The 15,059-nt window shown below is 44.6% G+C and overlaps 1 protein-coding gene across 9 annotated transcripts in view; it reads left to right on the plus strand.

The window, feature by feature from the left end:
• ZNF462 (zinc finger protein 462) overlaps positions 1-15,059 on the plus strand; it is a 109,178-nt gene that overhangs the window by 43,341 nt on the left and 50,778 nt on the right. For all 9 annotated transcript variants that reach the window (XM_075931371.2, XM_075931366.2, XM_089779161.1 and 6 more), the window contains exons 2-3: positions 8,738-8,989; positions 9,411-14,884. In XM_075931371.2, the coding sequence (XP_075787486.1) occupies positions 8,770-8,989; positions 9,411-14,884 (5,694 nt within the window). In that variant the 5' untranslated portion in view covers positions 8,738-8,769. The remainder of the gene's footprint in view (positions 1-8,737; positions 8,990-9,410; positions 14,885-15,059) is intronic.

The following is a 15,059-nucleotide window of genomic DNA, read 5'->3' on the forward strand; positions in this document are numbered from 1 at the left end:
AAGGCGAAGTCTTATTTCTCATTCATGGATTTGGAGTCCTGAGGCAAAAGATCAATTGAATTATTACCATGAAAACTGCCTGTATTAGGGCAGGTCGAACTAATAAAACCACCTGGTGTTCTTGTGGAATTCACATAACCCAGGTCTGGTTTGTTTGCAAAAGTCAAAATTATTTTAGATCATTTTAAGCTTTGTCGTTGCTGCCAAAAAAAAGTCTCTTGGGCCACCGGATAACTAAGGGCTGTTAGCGGTCCTACTGTGAAACTCCGTGGCAGCAAAACACTATTGTTTTTCACTGCATGGCAGCTAGACAAACTGAACTGTAGATGTGGACATGTTGTTGACCTAGCCTAGGTACCTTACAATGGAAATGACAGTGGATCATCTCCAGTAGGGTGTTAAAGTGGGATAGCTAACAAGTGTCAGCTATCCTGCTGTAGCTGAAAACATCTTCTTTGCAGTGAAGACACAGCCTTGGAGAACAGGTGCAGCCAGTAGCACTTTTATCGGTTGCTCTGACAGTAGTGGTTTGTATGTGTGAGTGTCAAGGTCTCAAGAAGAAAACACCCAGCGCTTTTCTGAGAATTTTAAGTCCTGGCTCACCAAAAGGTTCTAACCCGTCCCAACTCTTGTGAAGTTTCCCTCTATCTCATAAAAGTACAGTTCTCACGTTAGATTGTTTTCCCTTTGAAGAATAGATGGTCTCGCAAGTTGTCTAGTTGCTTGAATTATGAGCATTGCACCGACCCTACTGCGATAAATGATTTGCGTGTGACAAGGACACACACATGGTACAGGGCCAAATTAAGCATGAGCATCAGTGGCTGCAATTTCACTGACATGAAAGAAGATGCAACTCAAATGACCAGAATAGAATATAGCGTGTGTATGTCTCACGCTGGCTGTGTGTGTGTTCACATGGATTTCCTGCTTTTTGTGGAGCTTCATAGAGCGCCTGGTTTTTATAACAAGGCAATCAAATCAATTTTAGCATACACTAAGTCAGCAGTTCTCAGACATTTTAGTGGGGTTGCTAGGGGTGGCTTATATTTGCTGGGTTCTGGGGCTGGAGCTGAAGCCTGAGAGCTACTGCCAAGGGCCAAAGTCCAAGGACTTTAAACCTGGAGGGGAAGGCTCAGATTACGGTTCCTTGCCTAGTGCTGAAGCCCTTGTCCTTGGACTTTGCCCCTCTACCCTGTCCAGGGCATTGGTGCTTTGGCTTTGACCTCCCACCCCCTCACCTGGGGCAGTGGAACTTGGACAGACTCAGGCCAGGTCTTCACTTGCCACATCGAAGATCAATCTTCTAGCAGTCAGTATAGCAGGTCTAGTTAAGACCCACTAAGTGGAATGCTGAGGGTGGCTCCAGTCAGGTGCCGGTACCCCGAGCAGTTGTGAGGGGTAAGGAAAGCTGATGGGAGCATTTGTTCCAATCAGCCTCCCTCTGTGAAGACGGTGCCAAGCTTGGCTTAAGGTAAGCTGACTACAGCTATTTATTTTACGTAGCTGCAGTTGCGTACCTTAACCTGACCTTCCAGGTCTAGTGTAGATTTGGCCTTAAGACTTTGATCCTTCCCCCCCCTCACCTCCTGGGGCTGTATAGTAATTTTTGTTGTCATAAGAAGGTCAAGGCGCGATGGCGTTTAAGACCCCCTTTACTAAGTAGACTTCACTTTATGAAGTGAAGCTTAAATTACAGCAAGGGAGGTTTAGGTTGAACATTAGGAAAAAGTTCCGCACTGTCAGGGTGGTTAAACACTGGAATAAATTGCCCAGGGAGGTTGTGGAATCTCCATCTCTGGAGATATTTAAGAGCAGACATCTATCAGGAATGATCTAGACAGTGCTTGGTCCTGCCGTGAGGGCAGGGGCCTGGACTCGATAATCTCTGGAGATCTCTTCCAGTTCTAAGATTTTAGGATACTATGAAGCTCATGTCAAACTCATAATATTGCCTACCGTGTATATCCAGACACTAGCAGAGATGTTCAGGTTTTTTTTTATTGCTCCTCTTCAGATTGTGATTATATTATTGCTGGGACACATGGCATCTCTGATCACATACTTTCTTTCCCCGAAACCTCCATTTTGTGACATGGCTGTATCTTTCTGAATTTCTTGATTATTCATGCAGTCCTATATGTTACTCCTTTTCAGTCTGGGTAAATTGAGATCGGGAAGCTGGATAATGGCCAAATATGGCAATGCTCCATGTATGACCATCATACACAGCCAACTTGAATTGTGTTTGAGTGATAGATGCAGCAATTTTTTATACATTTTGTTTTCAAAAAGTAATGAAGACGTAACATATTGGGGATTTGACTGAACAGTCTTTGCCCACGCACTGGAAGTAGTAATTAGTTTTACAGTCTACACCAGCAAAGGCAACCTTGGCTAGCAAGTGGGCTGCATGACTGGCCCGTCTTCATTTCAGTGGGCCTCAAGATTGTCGTAACCAAGATGATCTCCCGGGATAGGGTAGTTTTGCTCCTTGCAGTTTTGTACAGAGTTAGCGGAGTGTGTGGATTGAATCGTGGCAGCTCTTGGCTTGGATGCAGAGGGAACTCATGGCTCTTACAGTCAATGCCGGGTGAAATCTCTCCATGTGCCCTTGCTTTATGTGCATGTCCCGTTAGTAATACTGGTGGGAAAAATCGACACGGGTGGAAACCCATGGAATCTGACAACCTTGGTAAACAAAACATCTCACGGGCTACACATAGAACCCAGATGGTTTGCAAGGCACCCTCTGGCTGCAAGTTGCCAAGTACGCAAACTGGAACATAAGAACATAAAAATAGCCATACTGGGTTAGACCAAAGGTCCATCTAGCCTAGTATCCTGTCTGCTGACAGTAGCCAATGCCAGGTGTCCCAGAATTAACTAAGGAAGGGGGCTACTGCAATTTATGGAATGCCATGAAAACCCACAAAAATGAAAAAGACTAGGCAGGAAAATATATTTTGTTTTTATTTTTAATACAAGCTGGAAGGGGAAAAAATCCAGCAAAAGTCCTAAGAAGATTGAGGTTGCTGTGAAAGAAGCCACTTTAGGTTGTCTTTGAAAGAAACCACTGCCTCCCATGACATTGCACGGGGATAGCTGATGGCACCAATTTGATCTTTCATTTCCTACTTATTTCTATGCTATGAATATAAACCACAAGACACACCCTTTTTCTAGCACCAGGCTTCCACTTCTATTCAGGTTTCCATTTTTCAAACATGTCTACTTTTCAATTTCTAGAAAATTCCATAATTTTATTCAGCGGGTCACATAATCTAGGTGTCTTCGATGGTTAAATGCAGATATTGTTTTAAAAAAAATCAACTTAGGAAAGTCAAGAAGCCACACTCTTGTAGGCTAAATAAAGCATTTCACTAGTAATCTAATCGCTAGTGGGAGAAGGTTCTGCAACTGTAAAGACTGGCATCTTTTAAAATCTAGATTTCTGTGTCAGGAAAAAATGCATTCCCCGGTGTTACTCAGGAGATTTCAGGTTCTATTTCTTGAAGATTTTGTAATGTCTATAATTAGGTGCTGGTGAATCACATTGCTGTAGTGTTTCATAGTTTATTTCTGGGAGGTTAGTCTCCAACAGACAAAAAAAAAAAAAAAAAAGACGACCAATGATGAGGCCTCCTGCACTTTGTTACAGGAGAAGTTTGCTCAGACAACAGGAATCCAATCTCTACTAAACCCCCTTTGTTCACGCTGATCTGTTTAGGCCAAACACAATGAGTCTCCAAGGGAATTTTGTCAAGTTGTAGCAGGTTTAGCAGCGGTGCAGCTATAATAAACTGTACAACCCTAGAGTGGCTCTGAATCCACTTCGCCCTGGCAATAAAGAAAGTTAAAGTGAACAAAATGAAAACTGTGTTTGCCTTCCGTACACTAGAGCTAAAGAAGTGCCTGATCTTCCGAGTGTTGGCAAACTCAGGCAACTGGAGTACGCATTTTTTGAATGTGATACTAAAACTCTGCTAGCTGCTCAGTGTGGGCTCTGCGTGACCTTTTCAGTTGTGGTTGTTCATGTATGTATTCTTAACTTCTAGAAGCAACGCTGGCTCCATCTCAAAATGTAACAGATGGGTCGTCGATCCTAGAAGCTCAGTGTTGAGGTCAATACTTCAGGCGTCACAATGAATTTTGTATGTTGAAGCCCCAAAGCCACACACCTAACACAAAAACAACCCCCTCAAAACTATTTGTGTTGCCAGTCTCTAGGATCCTATGATTGTCAGTTGTGTCTTCTGTATTTTGCTATGCATTTAAGACGAAGAAATCCCAATGAAGAATAGATCTGTTTCCCTTTTCCCTCTACATGGAAAGGTGTGGAGAAGAAAGTAGAGGGAATGGGAGACTCCAGCCTGAAGCTTTAAAACTACAAACACTTGGGAATCTGTTTGCTCAAGTTTCTTTTAAGTTGGAAAATCAGAGTGCCTCTTTTTTCCTATGAAACAGCCCTCTAATTTAAGAGAAAGTTGCCCTCTATGTAGACCAAACAAACTTAGACAGTGGTGTATTTAAATGTTTTCCCTATTTGCATGAGAAGAATAGCCTGACATTTCTATGGGTACTTTAGAAGCTATTGTATCTGTAGTTAACATGGTCACAATGCCCGGGGTTGAATATTTTAGAGGTCTTGCTTCATGTATGGATTCCTTGAATGATTTGTTATTTTGGGGCTTCTTGCTTTTGGTTGGTTTGTTTGTTTGTTTGTTTGTTTAAAACTTTGCTTTGGTTTCTCAGAAGCTTCCTGTTCCGCTTTTGAGTTTGCTGATTTGGTAACAAAAATAACTAACTCTTGTTGTCACAGTATCTGGAAATAAAACAGAGTGGTATTTACTAAAAAATCAGAATGGAGAAGACTGTGTTACTATGTGTACCTACAGAATGTGTTGGGTTGGCTGCCTGTTCATGATGGACAATTGTGCAAATCTTGCTTTGTCTCCTTTATTTGGTGCGTGCTTGACAGAGTATTAACATCTGCACTGCTCTTTTTTGCTGGCTGATAGATGAGTCTCTCTCAGTTCCACATCCCTCCCAGACAAGGGGGAAAAAATCAGAGCGCATCACATTTCAGTTTCTCTGGGAAGTTTAGTCCAAGGTACAAGTTTCTGGGTTCCCCCCCTTCATACAGTGCTTGAATTTGAAAGAGAAATGTGTAAATAGTAGCCAAACCGCATCTCTGATTTCAGAGGGGTAGCTGTGTTAGTAACAATGTTAAAAACAATTGGTCCCTAAGCTCCTTGGAGACTCATCAAAATATATAGAATCATGAGCTTCTGTGGGCAAAACCCACTTCACCAGATGAATTAAGAGTGGCTTTTGCCCACAAAAACTCATGATTCTATATATTTTGGTGAGTCTTCAAGATGCCACAGGACCACTTGGGTTTTTTCTGTGACTTCAGTATATGCTGGGTGACAACATCCAATTGAAGGCCCTTTCATTTCCCTGTACCTGAGGGTGTTTGTTCCTTTCTGCTATGAGATTATCCTCTTCCCTGACTCAGTGCTGGTTTTGTGGGAGAGGTCCTAGTGACATTAAAGCTAGAACCCATTAGAAAGGCTCTTTCATCATCTTTTTGTTTTTAATCAGTAGCTTTTGCTGACCTCATAACCCTTTAACTTGCTTTGTAGCAGAACAACAACTCGCCTCCTTGAGACTAACTTCAGAAAATGCCCGAGTATTAATGAACTGGGACTATATAGAATGGAGATGCTCTGCTGAGGCTTTTCTTGTTCAGAACCTCAATTTTTCTCCCCTCAGGTTGTTATTTTGCAAACCAGTCCCAAAAGTTCCCAAAAGTCACACACAGCAGCAAGCCTTTTGTTACTTGTCTTTCTGAAGCAACTGAAGGTTTAAGGAAAGAGATGTTTTGTTTTTCCTCTCTTCCACACAATGGAGCTTTCAGAGAACCTCTTTTAATAGCGACAGCCTTTGTGTTGAAGGGTGTGTCAGTTGGCAAAGTTTGCTGATGCAGACAGACTGGCTGGTGATTAACAAAGGTCATTAGACTTTGGAATCTGGCAAGCAGAGTCAGATGGTATGTCTTCTGTGCATAGAAGGATGAATCCCAAGAGGCTGAGGCATTCTGGAAGCTTCCTTCCCCCCCTCCTCTTCCCCCTCCTCCTGTTTAAGAGAACATGCTGTGTGCTGCTTCAGTCTGTAGGACAGTTTGGACAAGTGTCTTGCTTCAGCAGTACTGTTGTGCTGGAACTAATCAACACATTTATCATTCATGGGAGAAAAGAGCCTTCAGAGATCTTTGCAAATGGTCGGTTAGGGAGAAAAGGTGCTGCTTTTGACAGTGCACGGGAACAGTGAATTCTCAGTTGAATGGAGTAAATTGTAAGAAGAAGGCAGGTCCTGTTCTTGTGATGCTGCTTTTTCTAGCATCACCCTCCCCAAAGGGGGAAAAAATATCTGGTGTGCTTGAGATGAAGCTCAGATATGTGAGGCCATGTTGTGCACAGGCTAGGAGCTAGGAGCCTCTGTCTGAGTGCATGAGTTGTCTGAGCTAAAATGGCTGCTCCTACAGCTCAGAGGACTAGGGCAGCTTAGTGAGTCTTAAAGCTTCAGTGACGCAGAAGCTCATATCTCTTGAAAGTGTGATAAACACATTCAGCAGAGCTGTGGCTTGTTTGGCTGAGATGAAAGGACTCAGCTTGGGGGGATGGGCACTTGAAAACTGGATGATCTGCTTTTTCTGTGAAGTGCTCTGAATGCAGGAGTCGTCTGCTCCATGGAAAAATTTTTGTTTTCAGGTCTAATGGACTGTGCTAAAGGAGACTGTGGGGTGGGGCTTTGCTCACTTGCTGTAATTTGATCCAGAGCAGAGATAGCAACCTCTTCCACACAATTTGGTCTGGTACTTGCTTGTAAAAAACTGGAGTATCTTGATTATTATAACTTTGCTAGCTGAAGAGAAGCTAGTGCAGCGTTCCTTTTTTTAAAAGGGGGACTAAAGAGAGAAAAGGACAAAATGCAGTGTGCACAGTATTGTAGGTAAACATCTGAAGTGTCTGTGTTCTCAGTCTGCCCAGAATTTGACTTGCCAGAAGTTTATGTTAGCAGGCTATCAGAAGGAACATTCTTGTATGTAAAATCCTGATGCAATGCCCTCGTTTTATTGCATTGACACATATTATTGGACTTTGATCTTTCTGGAGAAGCAATTTTATATTCTGAAATAAATGAATGGAATTTTCATCATAAAATATTTGGCTGCCGGTCCTTCTGTCGGTCCTGTGGAACTCCTAGGTTAATGTAGCCCAGTGGAGCATGAAGAAAACGTAAAGAAGTAATGCATTCGTTAAGATCAGCTGCTACTGTGCCTAAGAAAGCTATGGAATAGGAGGTCCTCTGCCTTTGACGTTTCCTATGTTTATATATTCTTTCCTCTACAGCAGTCCATACATGTTGTGCCCAGAAACAAATTCTTCTCCAGAATTATGTCTCTCTGGATTAATTGTTCATGTACTGAATCACAGAACTTAACTGTATGAAGATCAGTTTATTATGTCGTATATGAACTTGAGGTTGGTGAGGAATCAAGGAAGTCCTGAAGCTTTGGGGAGGGATCTTTTAAATTTGTATTTCCATTGTGCTGCGTGATATTTTTATTAAGACATCCCTTTCTCTCCACTTCCGCCACCCCATTAAAAACCTGATCCCAGAGACCAGGTACGACTGTGGGCGTGGTTATGGGAATTGCACCCAAGATTGTAGCTCTCCTCTGTATGCTGCATAGCCTCTTCACAATTCCACTAATCTATCGCATGTCAGTGTATATGAATTTCTCCTTGCTGTAGTGTCTCTTTTTTCCCCCCATCAAGGTCAAAACTGACTCAATGTTTACACTAATTGACAATGCAGAATTTCCAGTGGAGGCTTTCTGGCCTTTGGCCGTGAAGTAGTCAGGAGTTGCCTACAGGAAGGATAGCGCTGGTTGCAAAGAGGCAGAAGTGTTACTTTCTAATAATAAATGTCATTGGGTGAATGACTGGGAATAATGGAGCTGTACATCTCCCATGTGTTTCCTTCCTCTTTATGAGAGAGAGCCTGTCAATGTAACAATAAGCCCATATATAGAAAAGACCCGAGTAAGGGAAAAGCCAAGAAGGCCAGGTCTACTGAATCAACATCTAGTGGTCAGAAGGCTTGACTGTTTGGTAAGCTATTTAGGTAGGACCTTCTGGCTATCTTAATTTCCTTGATGCCTTCCAACATACTGAGTAAAAGTTGGATTCTTTAATGGTAGCAATTCTGGAGGTCACTAAGGGTTTGTCTAGAATACAGGCATCTGTTGACAGAGGCTTTGTCGACAGATACTGTTGACAAAGAGCATCTAGACTACATCCAGTTCTGTCGACAAAGCAAGCCACTTTGTTGACATGAGAGTGTAGACGCAAAGGACAGTGTAGATGCAATAACACCTTCTGTCAACAGAACTCTGCCAACAAAAGGCGTTATTCTTCGTAGAATGAGGTTTCCCACCATTGACAAAACTGCTGCGTTCTGTCGACGTTACGTCGACCGAACTCGGTGGTAGTGTAGACGCAGGTATAGTTTTGTTGATAGAAGTCCACTTTTGTCAACAAAACCCTGTAGTCTAGACACACCCTAAATCTTGTAGTCTCCAGCTTGCTTTTATACATTAGTCACAGTTCACCAAATGCTGTTTTGTTTTTTTTAAATAACAAGTGCCTCTCCCCATTTCTTTCAGAATTTCCTGATGTAAAAGTATTATCTAGAACCATGGAGGTGCTGCAATGCGATGGCTGCGATTTTCGAGCTCCATCCTACGAAGACCTTAAAGCTCACATTCAAGATGTGCACACTGCTTTTTTGCAGCCAACAGACGTTTCTGAGGAAAGTCCCAGCCAACCAAGGTCTGGCTCCATGAATGCTAGCAACCAGACAGAGGTTGAATTTTCTTCTGTAAAGGATGAATTTACAATTGCAGATGAAATTGCAGGTAAATGTAAACCTTCTTTCTTGTTGCCTGTCCTGGCATACTTTAATTTTTAATTTTCATTAATGTAATGACATTGAAGTCAGTATTGTTTAATTTCAGCCTTATCAGTTCTAATTATGTGACCTCTGAAATGGGTGGATGATTTTTTTATCATCAGGAATTTTAGAAGTGGATTTTCTTGTGAGCTTCTGAAGCTAGTGTGTTTGAGAAACTTTATTCTAGACATTAATACAAATTCCACATTATGTCCCATGTATTAGAAATTTTTTAAGCTACAAAGGAGTATTGTAAATGAGATAGTCTGGTGTATTCCATGTATTGGAACACTGATGTGATTTTTGTTGAATATTGTATCAGACTGGTAAGTCTTGAGGAAGAAATTTCATGTATTAATTTCTTGTTTGCTTTTTTTCCTTTTTAGGGCAAAATGCAGCTCAGATGGGGACTGGAAGTTATTATAGCCATAGCCAGAGTTTTTATAGCCAGCACATGGCCCCAAATCCTAAACCAACGAACAAGTTTTTCCAGTGCAAATTCTGTGTGCGTTACTTCAGATCCAAAAACCTTCTCATAGAACATACCCGAAAGGTGCATGGCACACAAGCTGGAGGGAGCTCGGTGGGGCCGCCGGCCGCTGGATCCTTAAATTACAATATCATGATGCATGAAGGCTTTGGCAAGGTTTTCTCTTGCCAATTCTGCACCTACAAATCGCCGAGGCGCGCCAGGATTATTAAGCACCAGAAAATGTATCACAAAAATAACCTGAAGGAGAGTTCAACTCCCCCTGCTGCGGCAGCTGCCATATCGGAGGCTGGCTCTGCGTCCGTGCCGGTGCAGGAATCCTGCAAGGAGCTGCCTGCTGAAGTAGTAGAGCGTAGCATCTTGGAATCCATGGTGAAGCCTTTAACAAAGTCCAGGGGCAACTTTTGCTGTGAATGGTGCAGCTATCAAACCCCTCGAAGGGAACGTTGGTGTGACCACATGATGAAGAAGCATCGCAGCATGGTAAAAATACTGTCAAGCCTCCGACAGCAACAGGATGGAGCTGGTTTGCCTGATGTGCAGAACAAGACTGCGCCAAACCCCGTCCCAAACTCCAACTATATTTCTATGAATGCTACAGGGCGTGAGATGCCAAATGCCAGTGTCTCAAATTTCAGAGGCTCTATGAGTAACTCCCTTATCAGACCCAATTCTTCTACATCCTCAAAATTTTCTTCTGTGTCTTATCCTCAAATGAAGCCTAAGTCACCTCACAACGCTGGCATGGTTAATTTGTCTGACAGATCCCGCTATGGAATGGCTGACATGACAAATTCTTCTGCTGACCTGGAAACGAATAGCATGCTAAACGATTCCAGCTCTGACGAAGAGCTCAATGACATGGACAATGAGAACGGCTTGAACTCCATGGATCACCAGACCTCAGGAATGTCTGCAGAACAGCTGATGGGATCTGATGGCAACAAATTATTGGAAACCAAGGGAATACCCTTTAGAAGATACATGAACAGGTTCCAGTGTCCTTTTTGCCCTTTCCTCACTATGCACCGCCGAAGTATCTCCCGCCATATTGAAAACATCCATCTGTCTGGGAAGACAGCTGTATACAAGTGTGACGAATGTCCTTTCACTTGTAAGAGTTCGTTAAAACTTGGGGCTCATAAACAATGTCATACAGGTACAACATCCGATTGGGACACTGTGAATTCCCAGAGTGAAAGCATAGCCTCCTCTTTGAATGAAAGCACCGTGTCGTATGAAAGTGGAAATATCAATGGCAGGAAGTCGGGGGGAATGTTGGAATCGGTGCAGCAGCAGCAGTCCCCGCAATCCCACTCGCAGCACCCCTATAAATGTACCCTGTGCAACTACTCCACAACTACTTTGAAAGGTCTCCGAGTCCATCAGCAACACAAGCATTCTTTTTGTGATAACTTACCAAAATACGAGGGACCGACATCCAATGCGCCCCAAGAGAATGAGACGGACACCCACACTGCCTCCAGCACTGTGAAGAAAAGCCAGACCTCAATTCTTGGGTTGTCTTCTAAAAATAACTTTGTAGCTAAGGGCTCTCGAAAACTGACAAACGATTTCCCGCTCGATCTGTCGCCTGTGAAGAAGAGAACTAGAATTGATGAAATAGCGAGCAACCTACAGAGCAAGATTAACCAGAACAAGCAACAAGAAGATGCAGTGATTAATGTAGAGGATGACGAAGAGGAGGAGGAAGACAATGAAGTGGAGATAGAAGTGGAACTGGACAAGGAAGAAGAACAAACGGAGCCGTTAATCGAGGTGTCTAGTTCCTATGCGCCCCAGCAAATGTGGGGGAGAGACACTAATGATTCCCAGAAGGAGGCTAATTTCAGAAACATGCCGCATGATTATAATTCCACCAATGGGGCAGAAATTGAGCTAACTTTATCTGAAGATGAGGAAGATTATTATTGCTCTTCTGTCAACATGAAGGATCACCAAGGGACTAACGCATCTCTTCTGGGAAGCCAGTCGAGCATGTATGGTTCCGATCAAAACAGTGAGAATGCAGAGTTTAACGATTCTGGACGACTTTATTATTGCAAACACTGTGACTTCAGCAACAAATCTGCCAGGAGCGTTAGCACCCACTACCAACGGATGCACCCTTACATTAAGTTCAGCTTTAGGTATATCTTGGACCCTAATGATCACAGTGCTGTGTACAGATGCCTTGAATGTTACATTGACTACACCAACTTTGAAGACCTGCAGCAGCATTATGGTGAGCACCACCCCGAAGCTATGAATGTACTCAACTTTGATCATTCAGATCTCATCTACCGCTGCCGCTTCTGCTCTTACACTAGCCCGAATGTTAGAAGCTTGATGCCACACTACCAAAGAATGCACCCAACTGTTAAAATTAACAATGCCATGATATTTTCGAGCTATGTAGTCGAGCAGCAAGAAGGGTTAAATGCAGAATCGCAAACCCTGAGGGAGATCTTGAATTCGGCTCCTAAGACCTTGGCAACATCCACTCCGGTGGCCCGTGGGGTGGGCGTGCCTGGTACATTTAACAAAAATGCTTCCAAGAGTTTTAGTCCCGAGTGTGAAAATCAAAAAGAGCCTTCAGTAAATAGTGTTGTGGTATATGACTGTGATGTGTGTTCGTTTGCAAGCCCTAACATGCATTCGGTTCTGGTACATTACCAGAAAAAACACCCTGAAGAAAAGGCTTCGTATTTCAGGATTCAGAAGACTATGCGGGTGGTGTCTGTCGACAGGGGTTCTGCACTGGCTCAACTCTCCTTTGAGCTGGGAACTCCCATCTCCCCAAAGCTGCCCAACATGGCATCGCAGCCACCACCTCCCCCGCCGCCGCCACCGGACCTCACCACTGAGCTCTACTACTGCAAGCACTGTTCCTATAGCAACCGCTCGGTGGTGGGAGTGCTTGTCCACTACCAGAAGAGGCACCCAGAAATAAAGGTCACTGCAAAGTACATTAGGCAGACGCCCCCCACCGCAGCAATGATGAGGGGTGGGGAGATGCCTCCTGGCCTTCAAAGGCCACCAGCATCTATGCAGTCGCTGAACAGGGGCGGCTCTGAGAACTCGACGGCTCCCCTCGAAAATGAAATGTTCTTCTGTCAGCACTGCGATTATGGAAATCGGACGGTTAAAGGAGTGCTCATTCACTACCAAAAGAAGCATCGCGACTTCAAAGCCAACGCAGACGTGATCAGACAGCACACGGCCACAATTAGGAGCCTTTGTGATCGTGGCCAGAAAAAATTGTCCAGCAGCACGCCTGCATCATCTTCCAATTCAGAGCGTGACAAGACTAAACTAAGAGCGCTCAAATGCAGGCAGTGTTCCTACACATCACCTTATTTTTATGCACTGAGGAAGCATATTAAGAAGGACCACCCCAGCCTGAAGGCCACAGTTACATCCATTTTACGATGGGCATTTTTGGACGGCTTAATAGAAGCTGGTTATCACTGTGAATGGTGTATTTATTCCCATACAGAGCCTAGCGGTTTACTCGTGCATTACCAAAGGAGACATCCCGAGCATTATGTTGACTATACGTACATGGCCACTAAGCTCTGGGCAGGTCCAGACCCTTCGCCTCCAGCCCTAATGATGCCGTCAGAGGCAAAAACCTATAGATGCCGAGACTGCATTTTTGAAGCATCTTCCATTTGGGACATTACCAATCACTATCAGGCTTTTCATCCTTGGGCCATGAATGGGGATGAATCTGTGTTGCTGGATATCATCAAGGAAAAAGACGCCGCTGAGAAAGTTGGCCCCCTGTCCGATGAAGTCGGGACGAGGGTTAATTCTGAAGACCAGATAACCACGTCACAGATGGAACAGGACATGGAATGTGCAGAGGACTCCAGCCTCCCGCAAGAAAAAAATGCCCATCTAGCCTCCGCAAACCCTGCGATCTCCTCCACGCCGTACCAGTGCACGGTATGCCAGTCCGAATACAATAACTTGCACGGCCTCCTGACGCATTACGGCAAAAAGCACCCTGGCATGAAAGTGAAAGCCGCAGATTTTGCCCAGGACATAGACATTAACCCAGGGGCTGTGTACAAGTGCAGGCATTGCCCATACATTAATACACGCATCCACGGCGTCCTTACACACTACCAGAAAAGGCATCCATCCATAAAGGTCACCGCTGAGGATTTTGTGCATGATGTGGAGCAGTCGAATGACATGGCCCAGAACGATGTGGAAGAGACGAGTAGGATTTTCAAGCAAGGGTATGGTGCTTACAGATGCAAATTATGCCCTTACACCCATGGCACTTTGGAGAAGCTTAAAATTCACTATGAAAAATACCACAACCAACCTGAATTTGATGTGTTTGCGCAGTCGCCGCCCAAGGTGTCTGCGTCGATGGAACTGGAGAGTGCCCCCGACATAAAGGCATCCCCGGAAATTGCTGCTGAGGAGGTCGGAGAAATCTCCCTGCCGGCTTCTCATTTCTCCGCCTCTCATCTCGTGTCCCACACGGTGTTCCGCTGCCAGCTGTGCAAGTATTTCTGCTCCACCCGGAAAGGAATAGCCAGGCACTACCGCATCAAGCACAACAATGTCCGGGCGCAGCCAGAAGGCAAAAACAACCTCTTCAAATGCGCGTTGTGCTCCTACACCAACCCCATCCGCAAAGGGCTTGCGGCACACTACCAGAAACGGCACGACATTGACGCTTATTACACCCATTGCCTGGCGGCCTCCCGGACGGTAAGTGACAAGCCCAGCAAAGTGATCATTCCCTCTCCTCCCAAAGACACCTCTCCACAGCTGAGTGAGGAGCTGAGGAGGGCGGTGGAAAAGAAAAAGTGCTCGCTTTGTTCCTTCCAGTCCTTCAGCAAAAAAGGCATCGTGTCGCACTACATGAAGCGTCACCCGGGCGTTTTCCCTAAGAAGCAGCATGCAAGCAAGCTGGGGGGCTACTTTACAGCAGTGTATGCGGATGAGCACGAGAAGCAGACTCTGGGAGAGGAAAGGAATGAGTTCGAAAAGCCTGAGGTGGAGAATGAGGCTCAAGAAATCGAGTGGCTCCCTTTCCGGTGCATCAAATGTTTCAAACTGTCCTTCAGCACGGCTGAGCTGCTGTGCATGCATTACACAGAGCACCACAGCAGGGATTTGAAGAGAGACTTTACCATTCTGGGATGTGGCACTCGCTCTCAGAGCTCTGGCTATCAGTGCAAGCACTGCGATAGCAAGCTGCAGAGCCTGGCAGAACTGGCCACGCACTTGAGCGGCCACAACGAGGAATTCCAGAAGCGTGCCAAGCGTCAAGAGCGGCGGAAACAGCTTTTGAGCAAGCAGAAATACACAGATGGGGCTTTTGCAGATTTCAAACAAGAGAGGGTAAGAGAGAGAGAGAGAGAGAGTGAGCGTGTGTGCTTTCAACACCAGACCCACCTCCCCAACACCTCAGCTTTTTATTATTATTTGTGTCCGCATGCATGCATATACTCTTTGGCTCCCACACAGCTACAGGGAACCTAATGACTTAGTGTGCCAATGAGCTCTCTCAATCAAT

Source organism: Pelodiscus sinensis, chromosome 6 (assembly GCF_052426305.1).
Source record: "Pelodiscus sinensis isolate ZL-2025 chromosome 6, ASM5242630v1, whole genome shotgun sequence".
Lineage (NCBI taxonomy): Eukaryota > Metazoa > Chordata > Testudines > Trionychidae > Pelodiscus > Pelodiscus sinensis.